At 47.3% G+C, this 22,244-nt stretch overlaps 1 protein-coding gene across 1 annotated transcript; it reads left to right on the top strand.

Moving 5' to 3' along the window:
- The first annotated feature begins 4,917 nt into the window (after window positions 1–4,917).
- On the top strand, window positions 4,918–17,516 carry PGLYRP4 (peptidoglycan recognition protein 4). The gene is made up of 8 exons (XM_023587551.2): window positions 4,918–5,084; window positions 5,656–5,751; window positions 6,652–6,853; window positions 8,194–8,312; window positions 9,437–9,589; window positions 11,155–11,353; window positions 15,567–15,685; window positions 16,758–17,516. Exons 1-8 carry the CDS (start codon window positions 5,078–5,080, stop codon window positions 16,934–16,936), a joined length of 1,074 nt encoding a protein of 357 aa, XP_023443319.1. The 5' UTR covers window positions 4,918–5,077; the 3' UTR covers window positions 16,937–17,516.
- Window positions 17,517–22,244: the final 4,728 nt, after the last annotated feature.

The following is a 22,244-nucleotide window of genomic DNA, read 5'->3' as shown; positions in this document are numbered from 1 at the left end:
TCCGCCCGCCGCGGAGGCTTGGACCGGCTCTGCCCGGCTCCTTACGCCGCCTTGGCCTGGCCTGGCTCCGCCCGGCTCTGCTTGCTACAGCGGCCCAGCCGGCTCCCACGTCCACCTCCCGCCACCGCGGCCTGGACCGGCCCCGCCTGGCTCCGTACCCGCCGCGGCCTGACCCGGCTCCGCCTCGACATCTTTTTTTAAATGCATTTTTCTTCTTCTTCTTTTTTTTTTTGGTTGAATTCATTGCATTTGATGAATACATTTTGGAGCACTGCTTCACAGCATGGATTATAGTTTACATTGTAGTTTACACTGTCTCCCAGTCCGTTCAGTGGATTATGGCATCTGTCCCTGCAATATCATTCAGGACAAGTCCAATTCCTGAAAATGTCCCCATATCACGCCTCTTTTCCCCTCTTCCTGCCTTCAGCAACTCATGTGGCCACTGTCTCCATATTAGTGATATAATTTCTTTCATTGCTAGAGTCACAATAATTCTATAGTAGAATACTATTAAGTCCACTCTAATCCATATTTTATTCCTCCATCGTATGGATCCTGGGATGGCAATGCCCACTCCATCTCTAAATTGAGAGGGGATTTAGATCCCACATGGCTGATGGATGTGAGTCTTCTGCTTGCAGTTGTAGACTCTCTTGGTTCCTTGGTGTGGTGGTTGACCATCCTCACCTCCTTGTTAGCTGACCTGGGTAAGTCCAATGAACTGGCAAGTAGTTGTTGCAAATCTGTTGAGGTTCAGGGCCCCAATGGCACATGGACAGTACAGAGATTCAAGTCTCCTGGGCATACACCAACCCAGCACCAATCACAGGTTCAATAAAAGTGACAGAAGACACATGTATAGAGAAGTCACATCTGAGTACAATCCAATCACACTTGGGAGCACAAATTCCAAAGTAGTGCCCACTGGCAAGGCACTGAATTCCAGAGCCATCTGCTATGACCCCAGGACCTTGGTGTCTCCATAGCCCTCAGGAGTACCACTTCCTGGGGTTGCATCTACTTTGGCTGTGTCTGAGATCCTGTGGAGACATGCATAAGTGCAACCCTTCTGATGACCTCCTGACTCATTCTGAAGTCTCTTGGCCATATGAATTAACTTGTCTTTGTCAATTTGCCCTTTTATTCAAGGTCTCTTCCTAGTTGCATCACCAGCCAGATGTTGCTAGTAATCCCTTGGTCCCAGGGAGGCTCATCCCACGGAGTTATGTCCCATGTTGGGGGTAACGTAATGCATTTATATCCTGAGTTTGGATTAGAGAGTGGCCACATTTGAGCAACATGGAGGCTCTCAAGAGGTAACTGCAGCTCTAGGCCAAATTTTTCTTATGTTTTTAATGTATGGCTTAAAACAGCTATATTCTTTTATCTACTACTGTACTCAATGTGTTTTTATATGTTGTTTTGTTTGAAGTTATGGAGAAAATCTGGTAGTTGGAAAGGGGAGCATATATGAATAGCCTTTAAAAAGAAATTTGTGTAATCTTTGATAATACACACAAACATTGCAAGTGGTTTCTTAAAGGTTAGTTGCAATGAGGAATCTAAACCTTATGGATGAATTTACTGTATTCTGCTACATTTGAATCACTTGGTCTGTGTTAAACTTTTCATGGATTTTTAAAATTTAAAAATGATTTTGCAACTTCATAGGTTGATCATTTGGAAAACATTGGTTCACTGAGTTTTACAGAGCTGCCAAATGTTGATGCATTTCATTATGCACCATATATTAAAAATCACATTTGCTAGTATTGTTCATATTTGCTAATAACACCAACCTCTCATCAGAAAAATTTGTAAGTGTTGAGAAGCTGTCAAACTTATGATGGCAGGCATAAATTTTCCAAAATTCTAATTTTTGCTTGAAAGTGCCAATTTTACGATGGTAGCAAATCCTGTCAGTTGTTTTACTTGAAGTAAAAGGCTCTCTTCATTTTCATGAAAATGTTTGCCATCCACCCAAGTCTGGCTCTTCATAGTTTTCTCTTATTTGTTCTTTCAAGTAAAAATAGTGTTCCATGAAAAAAGTAGTTCAGCCCACAACTCAATCACACAGGACCTTTCCTTGAAATGACCAGGACTGAGATAGAATAAAATAAAAAATTGTCACTGCTTCAAGACTAGTAATGGAAGAAATTGTAGCATCAATGTGGAGAAAGTGGTCACGGTAGTTGCTGAGGGCAGGGAGAGGGAAGAAGAGATGTGATGTGAGGACATTTTTGGGACTTGGAGTTGTCCCTAATGATATTGCAGAGACAGATACTGGACATTATATATCCTGCCATAACCCACTGAATGTACTGGGGGAGAAGGTAAACTACTATGTAAACTATTATCCATGTGGTGCAGCAGTACTTCAAAATGTATTCACCAGATGCAATGAATGTGCCATAATGAAGAAAGAGGTTGCTGATGTGGGAGGAGTGGGGTAGGGGGTGTGTGGGATATATGGGAACCTTATATTTTTTAATGTAACATTTTTTGTGATTTATGTATCTTCAAAAAAATACAATACAAATTTATGGGGTGCAGGTGGGGAGTGGGGCATATGGGAACCTCTTGTTTTGTAAAGTAACATTTTGTGTGGTCTATTAACTTTAAAAAAAGATGATTAAAAAATAAAATAAATTTACTGGAAGGGCAGGAAAAAAAAAAGAGTTGGTCATGTGGTGTGGAAGAGAGCAAGAGGGTTGGGAGATTCCCAAAAGAATGAAGAAGAGGAAAAGAAATGCTTGGTTCATTCTGAAAAGATCAGAATTACTGGGAGAATATAGGGAAGGTACAAAGAGAGAAGCTGGAAAAGAGATGGGAGGTATACCTGAAGCAAATATTAAGAGCCTACTAAGAAGACATTAAAGAATAATTTCGTATGAATAAAATATATTTCTACTTCTTATGATGACAGGAAAAAAAAATGTTCTTCAGTGAAATTTTTTGGGGGAAAGAATATGGGAAGAGTACCATGACGTTTGGGATAGATCCGTGTCACTGCCTTGATTCATGCTAAGTCACCTGCAGTTTTCCCTGCCATTGTTTTCGTGTGATCAGTGGAAATATCAGCACAGCGGGGAAGCTGAGGAGACTCTTGCTTTGTGGGAGGCTTCAAGTGGGAGATGGTCCAGGGTATATTATTCTTGGGGAACCCCAGTTTTCCCCAATCACTCTTAGAGAACCACTGCCTTAGTTTATGGATTACTGCAAGTGCACCTGCCTGCCTGCTGGTTTTCTTTCCTCCTTTCCACCCCTTTTTCAGCATGTTCTGCTAGCCAAGCACTGGGTCAGTCATAGGAGAAAATACAGACTTGGAAGTTGTCCTCCTGGCGATGATAGTCACAGCAGTACAACCTAGAAGGAGTTAGATGAAGGAAAAGAGAGGTCTCAGAGGCTCCATTCATCAAGAGGACTGTCTGGGAAGCCAGGCTGACATGGAGGCTCCAGACTGAGGGGAAGAATGAGGAGGAGGCCGCTCAGTAAAGGAGAGCAAGTGCCAAGGCCCTGCGGCAGGGAAGCCTGTGAAGGCTGGTGGTCTGCAAAGGGGCCTCTCTTTCAGAACAAGGTGAGATGGGGTGGGGAACTTGACCATGGGACCTGTTGGGATTTTAGTCCCCAATACACAGAACCAGAGAGTGAACCCACACCACGGATTCCCCACTCCTAATGCCCTTGTCCAGAAGAGATGTTTTCACCTGGGAGCCCCTTAGCCTGTTAATCCCCGAGAATTTGGTGGTCTCTGGACAGGGCCCCAGGCCCTGCCTGCTTCCCTCCCTCTTTCAGGCAGCCACCACTACTCTGTTCAGGACGTCCACCCCCCTCCTGGCTGCCTGGGGAGCCTAGTTTCCTTAGCTGGTTAACTTGATGCCCCCAAAGGCAAGCCCACAGGTCCTTCTCTTGAAGAGTTTTACTACTGATCATGATGGGAGACAGCCAGGGGCATGGGCAAACCTGATAAGCTTGAGGACCCTCCAGGATGGTCCACAGGACACAGCTCCTGATCACCTTCTTCTGTGTCTCTGGGTCTGCCCCCACCTGCACCCTCACCCCAGAACTGAGCTCAGAAAACAGGGCTCCCCTCCACACTGCTCCAGGGGCTCTTCTTCCCAGTCCCAGGCCTGGGTGGATCAATTGAGGGCAGCTAGGTGTGCAGCCGGCATTCAGGGTCCCTTCAAGAGGGCTTTACTGCTTTTCTGGGGTATTTCCTCACAAAGAGTGCATTGGCTGCTGGAAGGTGAGAGGCCTTGCTGGTGTCCCTGGAGACACTCTCTGGCATTCTTGGAAAGTGTCATGTTGAGTTTCCTCCATGAAGATTCAAGGGTCCCTGGAGCTGAGGATTGTGGAACAAGGTGAGGTGTTCACTGTTATACAGCTTTGAGGTTGGAGGGGGCGAGGGCTGGAGAGTCTTGGTTTGTGGGGGGGGCTTCCTTAGGTGGGTGACGTTTTGATGCTGGGCTGGGGTGAGGTGGGAGGGAGGGTGATGGACATGTATGGTACAGGGTCAATGGGGCGCTGAGAGTTGCCTCCGTGGAATGTACCTTTCTCTGTCTCTCCCTCCATTGGTTCCCTCTGTCGACCTTGGAAGGGGCTGGGAGATGGGTGGGGATGTTGATGAGTGACCTCGACCAGAGTGTGGAGCAGATTTGTCTCCGGAGGTAGCAACGTTCCCAGATGTCAGGGACGCGGCCCCGAGGGCCCACACGCACCCCGAGATTGGCCTGGGTTTTGAGGGCTGGAGAGGAGGAAGGAGCTCTGGGCGTGTGGGGCAATCGTGTCCTTTCCCAGGGAGGAGGTACCGGGCTTATTCACAGGGCGGGGCGCCAGGCGCACTCAGCCCGAGTCTGTTCTCACTTGAGCTCTTCCTGGTGCTGAGGAGCCCGCTTGGAGCCTCGGAACTCTGCTTCCTCCTCCCCTCCCCTGTCAGGTGGGATCTGAGCTTTCCTCTTCTCTCCTGGAAGCCAGAGCCTGAGAGCAACTATTCCCAGGGCGGGAGTGCCCCCTAGTGCGCGAGGGAGCGAAGGCACCGGTTGGAGAAGGAGGGCAGGGAGGAGAGGACCAGCCCATGAGGGGTGAGAGCGCCCCCTGACCTGTGGGCTGGGATGGCGCAGGATCTAGGGGTGTGTCTGCGGTTGAGTGTGAGTGTGTGCTCTCCCATCTCAGGGACTGGGCTCTCTTGCAGGGTGTGGTTCCAGTGGGAGATTTCCTCTGCCTAGAACTGGGATACCCCTGCCCAGCTCCTTTACTCCTTTTGCCTCAACCTCACCTGGGAGGGAATTCTCGGCACTAGTCCCTTCCATGTGCCTTTGTATTTCCTGTTTCTACTGTTTCTGGATCTTCTAGAAAGGTGGGTGTTAAGAATCCTATTCTAGGGCATTAAAGTGAATTAGATGAGACTGCACGTGTGAGTGTCATTGAGGACAGAGTAGGTCCTCAATGAAGTCCAGTTGCCCAGTTAGAAGAACAGTGTGGTTTACCCTTTCAATGAGCCCTGGTGTGTGCCAGATAACCTGAGATGCCTGCTTAGGCCCTGGCCCTCTGGAGGTCCATGAAACACTGGGGAGACGACAGGACATGGCTGTGGGGTGGGTGCCCCACCTGTAGACTGAGCGCAGTCGCGTTGATTGTCAGCCTCTCTCACAGGGCTCCATCCACAACTCCCCTTGATGGTGTCCTGGGACCACGTGAGGATGCTGCTGTGGCTTCTTGTCTTCTCTGCTCTGGGACTTGAGGCCAGGGGTGAGTGTTCTTTCGCTGGATGAGACAGCAGCTGAGAGGAACGATCCTTCAGTCCCATAACAGAATTTCTTTAAATGCTCACCCTCCCTTAAGGAAGAAAGGGTAGCTTTGCCTTTAAAATGCTTGAGTTTATAGATCTGGGTTCAAATCCTTGTCTTGCCTCTAGCAATGATTTCAAATAAGTTATTCAGGCCCTTGAACCCTTCATTTCCCCACCTGAAAATTGAGATGTTTTGATTTCCTCAACTTATTATGGGGATTAAATGAGAAAATACATAAGAAATATGTAGTGCTTAGGTAGTAACAGCCAATAAATGGGAGCAATGAGTCTACTCATCAACCATGTTCTAACCTATGACCTGGGTTCATGCTTGTAAATAGGAGAAAGTTCCTTTGGGGGCAGGGATGGCCATCTACACCATCCCTCACACTCCCCCCCACAGGAGCATGGGCACAGCCGATGTCCCCCACATAAATCCTGGCGTGAGTTGATTCATGCAGCTTATTCTAATCTCTTCCCCACACATTGTCAGTGAGCACAGGGGACGCTGAGGGCAGCAGTGTTGAGGGGAAATGGTGAGAAGGCTGCACAGGGCCTCCCCAGGGAGGAGCAGGTACCCTGAAGTGGGGTGGGGGTGCTGGAGCAGAGCAGGGTGGGAGCTGCCAGGCAGGATGGGGGAGCAAAGCATCTAGGCTTCTCTGGCTGGGTGTGGACTCTGTGTGGGGTGAGTGTAGGTGACATGGGATATTGGGGTGAAACGGGGTAAGTGTGTCTGCTGAAGGCCCCATCGGGGTCTTTCCCCATCATGGGTGGCCAGAGCCCCAAATGTCAAGTCTCAGATGGCCAACGTGGCAGCATGGGAGCAGGGTGTGAGGAGGATGTCCCGTGGCTGCCCACAGGTGTCTTCACCATGGTCTCTCGCAAGGAATGGGCAGCAGGAGCTGTTGGCTGCAGCCCCCAGCTGACCATGCCAGTGGATTTCCTGATCGTGCACCACATCCCTGGACTGGAGTGTCATAACCAGACTATTTGCAGTCGCAGGTTGTGGGAACTGCAGACCCATCACGTCCACAGCAACGGCTGGTGCGATGTGGCCTACAAGTAAGAGGTTGGGGCTGGTGCTGGAGGCTGTGGGAAAAGCCGCTCCTCCTCGGGGGCTTCTCTGGTCTCTTTCCATCTCTGTTTTCCTCATTTTCTGAGTTGTGGTTTTATTGGTTGTACAGTGCATAAAATATTTAAAACCCCTCACAAAATTCCAAATCCTCCAGAATTTTCTATGGGGTCCTTGTCTTTGAGATCTCAAAAGGAAGTAAGGAAGGTTAAGTGACAAACACAAGTCTACACTCTTCCAAACTTGGTTCACACAGCACCTCACAGGTTACCGATGACTTCAGGTACTTTTCTACATTTGCTCCCTGAGCATGCTGTGTGGTTGGTAGGACAAGCCTAACTCTCTCCAAGCTGCAGGTGAGAGGGCTGAAGGGAGGAAGGCTGATGTCCTCAAAGTCACACAGCTGTGAAGTGTGGCTTGAACTGGCTCAAAACTGTCTCTCTGCCCAGTTCCATTCCACCCCACGATGCACGTGGGGCTTGGGAAGGCGATTTGCTATCTGTATTCCTAAGGGTCACTGTGGTAGACCCTGTACTTCAGCTGAACTGTGGACAGTTCCTGTGCATGGTGATGGCTTCCTGCCTCAAGTGCCCACCACTTTTCTCTGCTTTTCTGCTTCAGGGCTTTTCTCTAGGACCCTGATGGTGAGGGGAAGTTAATGTCTCCTAGGGGACTGGAGTTGGTGTAGACTCCTTAGCCTTCTGAGACACAGTTCTAAAGTGCATCTACATGTTCCTTGGAGGACCCCTGGGGGGATGGAGCCTCCCTTTCTACCTTAGGATAAAGCCACCCAGTTCTGCCTGCTTTGCTCATTTCCTCCTTTTGTTCCAATTCTCTTTGCTCCCTCATTCTGGCTTCTGGATCCCCTCCCAAATAAGCTGCCTGCATCCAGGTCCTTGACTCAGCTACTACTTCCTGGGAAGACTACCTAGGTCAGTAAACTTGGCAGTGAGAAATCAAAGAGCAACATGTGTGGGGATTACACAGGCAGCATGCATTTTGGAGGAAGGAAGGGAGCTATGGAGGATGGAATTGGAGAAGAATCTTACATTACATGGCTAGGTCTGTGTTAGTTACTGTGGAGGTGCCAGGACCTCTTCTCCTTCCAAGCCTGCAGAGTGATTTATATCAAACCCAAGATTCTGGACAATTGAGGGAGTTGGTACTTCTGAATTCTAAGGACTACCATAAATGACTTGCTCTATCCATCGTTTGGGAAGAATCCATGCAAATTCCTTTTTGAGCCCTTCTACCTATTTCAAATGGGTAAAGGGTTTTCTCTCATGGGCCACAGAGCCAGCCAGGAAACCTGCATTTCCTTGACCTGCAGCTTCCTGGTTGGGGATGATGGTGGCGTGTACGAAGGTGTTGGCTGGAACCTCCGAGGCCGGCACACTCAAGGTTACAACAACGTCTCCCTGGGCTTTGCCTTTTTTGGCCCCAAGGAAGGTAATGGTCATCTCCAGTTGACCCTTCTCCAAATATCTGTCTCCATTGTTTGTCCTGCTCCCTTCTCTCGCCATTCTGCTGTCTTTTCAGCCTTTATCCTAGTGGTCTGGTGAACCTCTCTCTCCCAGAATCTCCCTTGTCTTGTACCATGCTGTGTTCTGATGGGCCTCCTACTGCTCTGCTGCCTTCTCAGCCTCTGCTGCAGGCTCCCCTTCTTCTGCCTACATCATTTTTTTTTCAACCACTCTGAGGCCTCCAGTCTTGGAAATCCCTTCTGCTGTCTTCTACTCTATCCCCAGCTCTGAATCCTAACATACATGCTCTAAAGCCATTCTATTGAATCTGGGCACACTAGTCTGTTAACAAAGCTCTTGCCCTTCTGGCTTATCATTCCTCCTCCCAGTACCATTTGAGATAGTCCAGACAGACCTCAAGACGGTGAGGGGCAGGTGATGCCTCACTGGGGGATAGGAATTAGCAAATCAATTCTTCTACACAAGTGTAATACGAGTTTCAGAGGGTAAATGGCAGAAGGTGACACAGGAAAAGGAGAGGAACCAGAACATGAACCCTTATTTTCAATTTCCCACTCTGGGGTGTTTTCTAGCATACCAGAGGACTTTTTGTGGTCAGCCTGGCTTCTTTTTTATGACCACTCATTGTGACCCAGGCATCTACTTGTTTGCTGTGGGATCTTGAGCAAGTTCTTCTTCAAACCTCAAGCCCTTTTTGTGGATAATGGAGCAAATAATAGCATCTAATGCAGAGATTTGTGGTGAGGATTAAATGAGTTAACACAGGTAAAGAGCCCAGCACATGCCTAGAGGAGCCAAGTGGGGGTCCCTAGGAATAGTTTGCCCTGGCCTAGCCAGGGTAGCACTCCTTAGCATGATGCTGCCTCTCAGCTCTTCCCTGGAGAGAGCTAGAGAATGAATGAAATCTTGGCCAATTGTTGGTCCAGGTGGATCCTTGACTTTCAGGCTTTCCGACCTGGGGCATGAGCCTCTTCCCCTTTCTTCCCCTTCCACAGCCGTGCCGGGGATGGCAGGGCATCTCATCCTCCCCTGTAGCTCCCCTGAAACTCAGGCCAGATCGGGGATGCTCACAGCCTTGCTCTCTGCCAGGCCACAGTCCCAGTCCAGCCGCCCTGTCAGCCATGCAGGGCCTGATCTCCCACGCTGTCCAGAAGGGCCACCTGTCACCCAGGTATGAGCAGCCGCTTCTTGTGAAAGGTGAGAACTGCCTGGTGCCTCCGCAGAAGGGAACCCCAAAGAAAGGTGAGACCTTCACCCCCACCTGGCCCTCCCTCCACACTTGATCCCCCTAACACCAAAGGCCTTTGGGGGTGACTTTTCTAGCTGGACTCTCACTGGATTCCTGTTGACAGGGGACATGCTCACCAACCTTCTAACCTTTAGGGCTGGCAAATCTGGTTAACATATAATTTTTTAAAAACTTTATTTCAACTTCAAAATATAAAATAAAAGACAAAAGGCAGCTTAACAAATCATGGAAGCATTATTTAATAAAATCCTGTCAAGGCACATTTACCTTTCAATCCTAACAACAAACTGAATTGTTTCTCTAGCATTTTAAAAGACAAATGAGAACAGATTGGTCAAATGACATGACCATGGTCTGCTAATGAAGAAACTGGAAAAAAATTGCTTGATCATATTCACATCCCATAAACTAAATCCCATATTCTTTTTCAATTTATCACTTGATACAAAAATACTATAATATTATTGTTAGCTATAGTCTATAAGTTACATTAGTTGTATTTTTCCCATGAATCACCATATTCTTGGCACTTTGTAATAGAGGAAAATTCTTGTTTTTATATTATTAACCACAATCCTCATCTACCACTGAAATCGCTATCTTATACCGTCATATGTTCAATCATTCAAGAATTATTTATTGAGCACCTACTAGGTAGTGAGAATATAGCAAGGAACAAAACACACAAAACTCCTGCCCTCATGAACTTTCAATCTAGAGGGCATAGAAATACAATAAGCAAATAAGTAAAACATTTGGTAGGTTATGTGGTGAAAAGTGCTATGTAGGATTTAAAAAGCCCAGAAAGGGGGAGGATACATTTATACACATATATATATATTAATATGCGTGTACACAAATAAGCAAACACAAACACACTCCTTTCGTAATATGAAAACTGAACAACACTGATAGACTCAAGTGCAGGACTGGTTACTATTTTGGGGTTAACAAGCAGCAATATCAAAAACAGCAAAGTTAATAAGCACTTTCCATCTTTTCTTGAACTTATGTTTTTTATTTTATAATTAATCCATTATATTAAATCTGAATAAATTTGATCTCTACCTTTGGAATGGTGTCATCTGTCTCTTATGCTGACAGAGGAATTTATAGATTACAAAAGACTCTCAAAGTTGTGCTTTCAGATGAAAATTCAGCTGCTTTTCCCCAAAAGGCCCTGCCACACCTGCATACACACATATACACATTTCATAGAAATCGTGCAGCTAAACAAATACACTTTGTCCTTGGATTGAAATATTCATGTCCCCTTGGGATCAAAACTCTCATTGTCCTTTGGGTTTTGTTGGTTGTTGTCAGAAAAACGGAGCTCTATGGTTCTTGCCTTGACTCCAATCACTAGGTGCCAGCATACCGCATTCCCAAGTGGGCCAATCTGAGACCTTCTGAGCATTGCTGGGTCAGGTTAGGGCTCCTGGAGGGCTGTGGCGATGTCAGGGGATGCTGAGTATTATGTTGGCCTTCAGTAGTGAGGTGGTTGATAGATGCGTGGGCAAAATGCATCTCCCGCATCTGTGTTTTTGTCCCTCTGTAGCTTGCCCTGGCATTGTTCCGCGGTCTGCCTGGGAGGCCGGGGAGATCCACTGCCCCAAGATGAACTTCCCAGCTAAGTACGTCATCATCATCCATACTGCTGGCAGAACCTGCAGCGCGTCAGATGAGTGTCGCCTGCTGGTCCGAGATATCCATTCCCTCGTCCATGACAGATTTAGCTCATGCGACATTGGGTATAAGTAAGTGGTCCTGAGGACACATGGATTTCTTTTCTCTTGAGGGCAGGAACTGAGCTTTTGGTGGAAAGAGGAAAGGAACTAACATTTATTGAGTGCTTGCCAAACGAGATGGACTTCAAGTATGACCATATTGGTTTCTCATACATCCTTAGGTGGGTCTTATTTCACACATAGCTAAGGGAGCAGTACTTCCCCTTGTATGTCCTCCAAACGTGTACCCCTTAAAGGTAACATGTGGATGTGATGGAGTCCTAGACTCTGCTGAGAAGATAGTAGTGGAAGTAGTATGCATGCAAGATTGTGCAGTAGATAATAAAAGAATTGTGCCTTCTGTATGTAATTACCTCCCCATGGCTCAGGGGCTCAGGCCCTGGGTCCCAATGTGGCCACAACCTGACGCTCTTCCCCTGTCATGTTAGACAAATGCTTTTCCTCTGGATTGAAAACTTGTCTGTCTTGATGGGGAGAATATCTTTCCTGTCTGAAGGTGGGGTGAAAGATCAGATACTACCTTTGATTTTTCTGATCCAAGGCCTGTGCTCTTTAATAAGAACACCCTGACTTCAAAGAGGTATAGAAACTTCTTGAAGGGTGCTTTCATAGTTGCAGATAAGACATCTGGAGTTAGTTTCCATCTAACGTCCCATCAGAAACAATCACACTGAATCTTAAGTCTCAGGAAAGGCCACCACTAGCCCAGATAACCTACTTGTAGACATCAATAAAAGAAGCCCCTTCCTCTAAGGGCATTCACAGTTTAGTGAGTGGAGCTGGATTTTGGTACCTGCTTGCCCTTAAGCCTGACAACTTGTGGAGGGTACAAACTGCACAGCTGTATGCAGTGGCCCACCTTAGATGGATTTCCCATTAGTTGGTATATGCTTCTGGGCTGTCTGCCTCTTTTCTCTCCATCTCAGTTTTAGTAGCAACCTGTCTAAGAAAGAAGAAAACTTTTCTTCCAAGATCTATCAAGTGATTTGCTAGGTTCTGCCACATGAGATTAATCACAGCATTTCTCTCTTTAACTGGAATAGATATTAGAAAATTGGCTATAAATTTGGAAATCCTAAACTGGAAAGTGATAGAGGCTTAGGATGTCCTTTTCCTTTTTCCTTTCCAGTTTCGGAGGGCAGTTGCCTACCCCTTGACTTTGACCTTTTTATCATGTCCCCCTCCACCACAATTCCCCGACTGCATTATCCCTTACCTGAGATGATCAGCGGTCAGCGCAAAACACTCATTTGCCCCTAAATTATAATTCATTGAAAATACAAGGACCTACTCTGTGCTAGCCTCTAGGCAAGGCTCTGGAGGCACCATCAAATGTAGCACAGACAGGTTCTTGACTTCCTGGTGCTTATGTTCTAATGAGGGCACCAGAGAATTGACCACAGGTCCTAATGTGGTGCGTTAAGCTTCTTGATAGAGGATGCACAGCTTACAACCCCTGCTTTGGTTGCCAGTGGAGGGGTGTGAAGGAATCTCTTTCTGAGGGGGAGCATACTAGTTGTGTCCAAGAGAGTGAGTGGGGCTAGTCAGAGGAAGAAGGGTGGGGAGATTAGAGGCAGAGGGAACAGCCGGTGGAAATGCTTGGGGCTGAGAGAAGTTTAGGGTGTTAAAAGTAGATGCCAAAGAGGGGTGTGGTGAACTCTGAGGCTGGTGGGGCAAATGGGGCCATATTGGGAAGTATGCTGTCACTTAGGTCACAGGGTTTGATCTCTGTGTGCCACCAATTGGTCAAGATTCAATTGATTGGTCAATTGTATCTTGAATAACAGAAGCCTGTATCTCAATCTTTTGATATAAGATTTTTGCTTTAGAAAAACTGCTTTAGTTCTTGCTTCCAGATAAGATTGAAAAAGGGAAAAACTGTACACAGTGAGATTGACTTGAGCACAGTGCAGCTGGCTGGGCAGGAAGGGATGGCGACAGCTGCCATGGAGAGAACGGAGGAATGTGAGAGGTCAGTTAACAGCTGCAGGGCTGGATCAGGGAGAGCGGTTGGGGCCACAGTTGGGGAGTCCTGGTTAATGAGCAGATGCGGTGGTGGCTGCTGCCTGTATTTCCGGCTGTGGCTGATGGTTGGCTGGGTGAGGTGGTGTCTTTCAGCAAGAGAGGGACCCTAGAAAGAGAACAGGTGGGGAAGAAGAGGGGCCCAGTTATGGGTATTTGGACATTCATAGACGGTGTATCAATTTCCTCAGGCTGCTGTGACAAATTACTGCAAACTAGGTGGATTAAGCCAACAGACACTTATTCCCTCACAGGTCTTGAGGCAAGAGGTCCAAGATCAAGGGGCCAGTAGGGCCACACCCTCTGCGATCCCTGGCCTCCCGACCCCCGGGGGTGCGCCCCACTCTTTGCTGCTCCTTGGCCCGCAGCCGCAGCCCTGCAGTGTCTGCCTACAGCCTCGCGGGTGTTCTTCTCTCCGTGTGTGTCTGTGTTGCCCGGATAGCTCTCTTCTTATGAGGACACAGTCATTTGGGATTAGGACCCACTCTATCCAGTCTAACCTCATTTTACTGTAACTAATTTCATCTGCTATGACCCTATTTCCAAATAATGGCACATTCTGAGGTATTTTGGGTTACAGCTTCAACATACCTTTTTTTCCCCCCCAAATTCTACTCAATTTATTCATTTTTTAAAAAGATATTACATTAAAAAAATATGAGGTCCCCATTCGCCCCCACCGCCTCCACCCCACCACTCACCCCACAGTAACACTCTCCCTCATCATCATGTCACATCCATTGCGTCTGGTGAGTACATCTCTGGGCATCGTTGCACCCCATGTCCCGTGTTCCACACCGTAGCCCACACTTTCCCACATTCCATCCAGTGGGCCATGGGAGGACATACAACATCCGGCAATTGTCCCTGGGGCACCACCCAGGACAACTCCAAGTCCCGAGAATGCCTCCACATCTCTTCTCTTCCTCCCATTCCCCGCACCCAGCAGCCACCATGGCCACTTTTTCCACATCAATGCCACATTTTCTCGATTATTAGCCACAATAGTTCATGAATAGAATATCATTAAGTCCACTCTGATCCTTACTGTATTCCTCCTTCCTGTGGACCTTGGCTTGGTTGTGTCCATTCCACATCTATGTCAAGAGGGGGTTTAGATTCCACATGGATATTGGATGCAATCCTCCTGCTTTCAGTTGTAGGCACTCTAGGCTCCATGGTGTGGTGGTTGACATTCTTCAACTCCATGTTAGCTGAGTGGAGTAAGTCCAATAAATCAGAGTGTAGGAGCTGAAGTCTGTTGAGGTCAGGGCCTGGCTATCCTATTGTCAGTCCAGAGATTCAAATCCCCTAGATATATCTTAAGCCCCAGCACCAACTACAATTCCAGTAAAGTAGCATGAAAGTCTTGTGAGAAGAGATCCCATCTGAGTCCAGCTCCATCACGCAGAAACACCAGCTCCAAAGAAGGGCCAACTGGCATGGCAGTGAACCCCATCTGCAATCAACATACCTTTTTAAAGCACACAATCCAACTGATAGCAGATGGCAACTGAGTGCAAGGAATTGGGAGGATTCATCCTGGGGGAGTCTGTTGAGAAAGCCGAGAAGAGGGCTGAGGGCAGAGTCCTGAGGAATCCCATGTTTACAGAAAGGACACAGAGATGAGTTGCAGAGCAGCTGAGGGGGAGCACCCCAGAGGGTTGGTGGGCTGGATGGAAAATGGAGAGACTGTTTGGAAGAGGTGAGAGGGGTTGCCAGGGCGGAATGTACAGAGAGGTGAGGTAAGAGGAGCTTAGAAAAGTGTACATGGTCCTTTGAAGTAAGGAGGTCACTGGCCACTGGTGTGGAGGGGTAGGACCGTGTGGAGGCACTGAAAGCTGGCACTCTCTTCTGCAAAGACTCTCAGCTACTTGTGGGCAGCAGTGGCATCCTGGAGCTGCAGCTAGAGATTAAGGAAATTTTCAAGCTAGTCGTTAAGTCATTGGTGCTCATACCATGGGAGTATTTACACCACAGAAATTAGCAAACGCTATAAATCTGAGCTCTTCTTCCCCTGAGAGCTGGTTTGCCAGCATACCTCTGGCAAGGACCCTGACTTATTTGTCCCTATAATTCAGTGATATTCAATCACTGTCAGATGAGTAAAGGCACGAATGAATGAACGAGTGATGAATGAAAGAAAGAGAATGGTACCTCTCTTCCATGCTGACCTCCTTCTTTCTCTGTGGTTCTCTAGCTTCCTTGTGGGCCAAGACGGTATGATTTATGAAGGGGTGGGCTGGACAGTCCAAGGCTCCCACACCCCTGGCTACAATGACATTGCCCTGGGCATTGCCTTCATGGGCACCTTCTCAGGTAAGTGGGTGTTGTGGGCAGTGGGATAATTGTAGTGCTGTGGACAGTTTTGAGATGGGACCTTCCTCTAAATGAGAGATGTGGAACACAAAGATTCTAGCCACTGGCATCCTTTGATGACCCACACGTGCTGGATTCCCCTTGCTTCAGATTTGACATTTATGAAGGTGAGTGTGACCAGCGGTGGCCTGCAGACAGGATGTGACCCTAAAACCACCTCTGCCACACCTGGCTAAATGTTTTCTTTGTCTTGCACCCAAGGCAGGAGTGAAGCAAAGGGAAAAGATATTTGTGCATATTTTTCGGTAGGTCAGCAAATGTACCTTTTCTTGGTTATCATAGCAACAATGTGGGATAGCCTGCCATATATGCCAAAGCCATGGATAAGCCAGTGTCCCTGCATCAGGAGTGCCCAGTGCAAATTGTCATGGTTCAGACTTCTTGACAAGTCTATTCAGACTCAGGAGCCTCAGTTCAGACAGAGGAGGCTGTGTCCCTGGGATGGTTCAGGATGACATTAAAGTGGGCATTGGGTGAGGGTGGGGAGATGACCCAGGAAGGGGCCCAAACAGAGGGCTGGGGCACAGGGGCTGGGCATATTAGGGAAGCAGGAAACACCCCTGTGCCTAAACCAGGGTTTCTCTACCTTGGCAATGTTGTCATTTGGGGCTGGATTATTCTTTTTAGGGGGACTGTCCTGTGCATTGTAGGATGACAACTGAAAATGTCTCCAATCATTGCCAAATGTCCCTTGAGGGTCTAAATTGCAGCTGGTTGAGAACCACAGGGCGAAACATTTGCATATCCCCAGAATAATCTTGTGTTTTATCCAAGGCTCTCCCCATTTGCTTCAGGTTTCTACTGGGTGGCTGTGAATGGCTTAGTATTACATATTTTAATTGCCCAGAAATATTTTGGGGCTGAGGAATCTGAAGCTGTGGTGACTTGGTATTTGGTCTGCCTTTGGGGTGCTGCCAACAGTGGAATATCCCAGCTCAGTGGCGGTGGTGCGTGGCTGTGTCTAGAGTTTGTACTGCCCTGGCAGGGAGCTCTGGCATATCGTGTTTTGCAGGTACTCCGCCCAATGCAGCCGCACTGGAGGCGGCCCAGAACCTGATCCAGTGTGCGGTGGATAAGAAGTATCTGTCTCCCAACTACCTCCTGGTGGGACAGATGGATGTTCGCAACACCCTGTCACCTGGGCAGGCTTTGTACAACATCATCAGAACCTGGCCTCATTTCAAACACTGAGGGAGGCCTCTGCTGCTTCTGACACTGCTCCCTCCCCTCGATGCTGGCCTCCTCTGCGCTGGCCCTCCGCTCAGCTCAGCACCTGCTGGGTCCCCTCTCCCCTGCCAACCCCACCCTGTCTCTCCTTTCTGAGGATGCTGTGATCCCAACCTCTCCTGCTCCCCTCTGAGCCTGGGTCTGGCCTTCCTCCCTCCTTCTCTTCCTTTCCTCTGGGCACCCACCTCTTAGGCCGGGTGAGATCTGGCAATGATGTCCTTTTTACTTCTCTTTCCCTCTGTACTGCTCTCTCTACCTGGGCCTCCCCCCCTGCTGTCTGCCTGGCAGCCCCCAACCCTCACACATGACCCACATCCAAGTCACCTCTTGGAGGAAATGCCCCCAGTGCCTGCCCACCCGCCTGCTCACATATCACATGTACATGTGCAAACACAGCCCTTATTTAAAGGGCTGTAATTCTCTGTATACGTGTCTGTTCTCTCCTGGATGGGTAGTGCCTGGAGGACAAGGACTGGATTTATTCATCTCTACATCCTCAGGACCTCAGCAGTGTCTGGAATGTAATAAATGCTATAAATGCTTGTTGAAGAAATGAATGACTAATTTTATGAGTGGATCCAAATCCTGGCTCACCTTTCCAATCTGCTCCATCATCCATTTCTTGTAAAGCCTCTCTGGACAGTCCCCTGCACCTGACAGCCTTCTCTCCATTCCTGTGCCCTCCTAGTCCAGGTTGGGAGCTGGCTTGGGGAGCGTGTGTACAGTGGGTGCTATGCCTCAAGGATCTGTCTCCCCATCCTCCCTGAGGGCAGGACCCTGAGCTCCTCCAGGCCCAGCCCAGGAATGTGACCACACGAACTGCTCAGTGCCTGCTCCCTGTGCCTGCCATGGCTGGCTCTGCTGGGCGCGGGGCTGAGAGAGACTCAGAACCTTGGAGCTCCGTGGCCTTCCCAGCCCAGAGGGAAGCTCCATTCTTTCAGACAGGGTGAGATGCAGGTAAAAGTGGATCAGGAAGTTCGTAGGGGCTTATATTAGTCAACCAAAGGGGTGCTGATGCAATATACCATAAATTGGTTGGTTTTTATAAAGAATATTTATTTGGGATAGGAGCTTACAGGTACCAGGCCATAAAGCATAAGTTACTTCCCTCACCAAAATCTATTTGGAGCAAGATGGCTGCCGACGTCTGCGAGGGTTCAGGCTTCCTGGGTTCCTACGTTCCTGGGGTTTGCTTTACTCTGGCTTCAAGGTTCCTTTTTGTGTGCTGACTTCCTAGGGCTCCAGTTTAAGTCTTCAGCATCAAACTTCAAAATCAAAACTCTAACATTAAAAGCCCTCAACTCTGTTCTTCCCCATGCCTTTTATCTGTGAGTCTCCACCCATCAAGCGGTGGGGACTTAACACCCTAATCATAACTCAATCATGCCCAGGTACAGATCAGATTACAACCATAATCCAGTATTTCTTTTTGGAATTCATCAATTATATCAAACTTCTACAGGGCTGTTCAAGGCTCCTGGCCCTGAGTTTTAAGGCCCTGGGTCACGCTTCCAGAATGATTTCCCTTGCAGTGACCTCTGAGACTTTCTGTTTTCTGAGGACCTTTTTGTTTGTGGTTCACAACCCTGACCTGAGTTTATCTGTTGGATATACTCCTGAAATTTAAATAATCCAACAGTTAATTGGTATTTAATGACATACATTAAGTGTTAAGTATCTATTTAATTCATTGATGTGTTACTGTGATAGTTTGAAGTTCTTTTATGAATCCTGTGGGAGTTTGAAATTATTTTATGCATCCCCCAAAAGGAAAAAGATTATGTTTGTGAATTAACTCATTCTTGTGAGTGTGAGACCCTTTCAACCAGACTACATCAATGAGGTGTCACTCAGGTTGAGTCTCTGCTGTCTTGCTGGGCCTGCTATAAATGGAGACACACAGGAAAAGAGAGCTCCACCCTATTTGACCCTGGCATGTGGGAGAAAGGAGAGGCTCAAGAGCTGAGGCCCAGGGAGAGATGAGCCATATGCCTGAGAGCTTGCAGGTGAGTTCAGGAAGAAGGTGGAGCACCTGAGCATGAGAGACAAGGGCTGGTCAGAGACAAGCCCTATGCCTGGTTGCCCTCAGCTGAGCTCCAGAAGACAGTACAATCCAGAGGGGAAGGCAGAGACCAGGCAGAGATCACCTGCCATCTGACTTTGGTAAGAAAGCTTTTCTGCTAATACTTTAATTTCGACATTTCATCGTCTTGGAACTATATGCTTTTTACTCCAAATAAATTCCCATTATAAAAGCCAACACATTTCTGGTACTTTGCATTGGCAGCCGTTTGGAAAACTAATACAAATCCCAAAAAGAAAAGAAATTATGTTTTTGAGCTAATCCATTCCTGTGAGTGTGAGGCCCTTTTGATTAAACTATATCAATGAGGCCTGCCTTAGGTTGAGTCTCTGTCTTCTTGCTGGGTCTGATATAAAATGCAGACACAGAGAGAGAGGCATACAGAGGAAAAGGGAGCTCTGCCATTTTAATACAGCCATGTGAGAAAGAGGACTCTAGGTTTACCTATGACTGTAGAAAGAGAAGCCACAAGAAGCTCAAGGAGATGAGACTCAGGGAGAGATGCCTGATTGCTCAGAGCTGAGCTCCAGGAGAAAGTAGAGAGAGATCAGCAGACCTGACATCTTTTTTTTCTTTTTTCTTTATTTTTTTAATGTTACATTAAAAAAATATGAGGTCCCCGTATCTACCCCCCTTACCCCACTCCTCCCCCCATAACAACAACCTCCTCCATCATCATGAGACATTCATTGAATTTGGTGAATACATCTCTGAGCACCGCTGCACCTCATGGTCAATGGTCCACATTATAGCCCACACTCTCCCACAGTCCACCCAGTGGGCCATGGGAAGACATACAATGTCTGGTAACTGTCCCTGCAGCACCACAGAGGACAACTCCAAGTCCCAAAAATGCCCTCACATCACATCTATTCCTCCCACTCCCTACCCCCAGCATCCACCATAGCCACTTTCTCCACACCAATGCCACATTTTCTTCAATTACTAATCACAATAGTTCATGAACAGAATATCAGTAAGTCCACTCTAATCCATACTCTATTTCTCCATCCTGTGGACGTTAGAATGGTTGTGTCCACTCCACATCTCTATTTCATCACTATATTCCATTTTATTATTAATGGAACCTGGCAATATTTTGGGCTTCACTTTTGAGGAAGTTTTGGATCACAGAGAGGTTCAACAATGACAGGGGAGGAATACTGGTGTGGGATGTTATTGACTGGACACATGGTTGGCAGGGTGTTCTACAGGGCATATATCCAAGGCACATAAAAATGTTTGGATATTTTCATAGTGGTTACAAGTAAAAACAACAACTGAGGGAGTGCTGAGTTCCTAACCAGGGGAGCTCTATCACGGTCCCTAAAGAAACAGCAACAATCTCCCAAGTGCAACAGCGAAGACCATAAAAGAAGGAAGGTCCAACAATGAGCCCTTGATACTAATGACTATGCTTGTGAGCCTGTGCACCTGAAATAAGAACAAGGCCTAGAGCTGCAGGGTGCCTAACAGTTACTTTCTGAGAGCCTCCGTGTTGCTCAAATGTGGCCAGTCTCGAAGCCAAACTCAACATGTAAATGCAATGCATTCCCCCCAGTGTGGGACATGACTCCCAGGGATGAGCCTCCCTGGCACTGAGGGATTACTACCAAGTACCAGCTGATGATGTAACCAGAAAATGACCTTGAATAAAAGGGTCAACTCGGACCAGCAGAGTATCTCAATCTACATATAATACCAGGAGTTAAAAATGCTTTTTGACCTGAATCAAAGGGGGAAATGGAAAGGACAAGTGCGTCTATATGGCTATGAGTCTCCAAAGAAGAGTTGGGAGGTCATCAGAGGGGTGATGCTTATGCATACCTCAGCAGGGTACCAGAGACAGCCAAGGTAGATGGAAACCCAGGTGCTGGTTCTCCTGAGGGCTGCAAAGATCCACAGGTTCTATGGTCATGGCAGATGGCTCTGGAGTTCAGGGCCATGTCAGTTGGCCCTACTTTGGAGTTTGTGTTCCTGAGTGTGATGGAGTTGGACTCAGATATGACCTTTCTACACATGCCTCTTCTGTTACTTTTACCGGACCTGTGGTTGGCGTTTGGTTTGGTGTATACTCAGGAGACCTGAATTTCTGAACTGTCCATGTGATGGCCAGGTCCTGGGCCTCAGCAGACTTGCAGCTCCTATCCTCTGGTTTCTTGGACTTACCTTGGCCAGCTGACAGGAAGGTCAAGAGGGTCAACCAACACACCAGGGATCCAAGAGTGCCTATAGCTACGAGCAGGACAATTGCAACCATCATCCATGTGGTATCTAAGCTCCCTCTTGATGTAGAGGGTGACTGGACATAACCATCCCAGGGTCCACAGGATGGAGGAATAGAGTGTGGATTAGAGTGGACTTACTGGTGTTCTGCTGGGGAACTATTGTGATTAGTAAGGGAAGAAATTGTAGTAGTGATGTGGAGGGTGGTCACGGTGGCTGCTGATGGTAGGGAGACGGAAGAGGAGATATGGTGTGGGGCATTTTCAGGATTAGGAGTTGACCTAGATGGTGCTGCAGGGATGGATGCTGGACATTATGTGCCCTGTCGTGGCCCAGGGGGTGGACTGGGGGAGAGTTTGGACTACATTGTGGACCACAGTCCGTGTGGTGCAGAATGTATTCGCCAGGTACAGTGGATGTGCTGCAATGATGGAAGATTTTGTTGATGTGGGAGGGGTGGGGTGGGTGGGGTGGGGGGTATATGGGGACTTCATATTTTTTAATGTAACATCTAAAAGATGGCCATATAAGGGTAATTAAATAAAATCTAGTTGCCAAATTTCAGTAAGTAAACAAAAATGTCCTTGGGAACTATGGGAAAGGTTTCCCTGGATTATGTTTGGGACAAAATAAACAGTTGTAGTATATTTTCCATAGCCTGTTAGTATGTGTTTAAAGTCCATAATTTTAGGTTATTATGGAGACAGAGATTTTTAACCACTTATGGAGTAAAAAAAAGCAATTTCTTGTGTAAACTATCAGTATTTCAATATTATTCTACTGCAGCATTTCTATTAGATCTTTAAGATGAAAAATATGTTTGTGTCTAACAAAATTAAGTTATTGTTTTGACAAAAGTTATTTTCAAATTAATTGTGTTTTGTAGGATATAGGAAAGCAGTATGCAGGGTATACTTGTTTAAGAAAAGTGTGTAGTTTTGTCCTAAAGTGAAATGGCTGGTT

This window comes from Dasypus novemcinctus, chromosome 13, assembly GCF_030445035.2.
Source record: "Dasypus novemcinctus isolate mDasNov1 chromosome 13, mDasNov1.1.hap2, whole genome shotgun sequence".
Classification (NCBI taxonomy): Eukaryota; Metazoa; Chordata; class Mammalia; order Cingulata; family Dasypodidae; genus Dasypus; species Dasypus novemcinctus.
The sequence above is the reverse complement of the archived record's forward strand: the minus strand, read 5'-3'. Positions and strand labels throughout refer to the sequence as shown.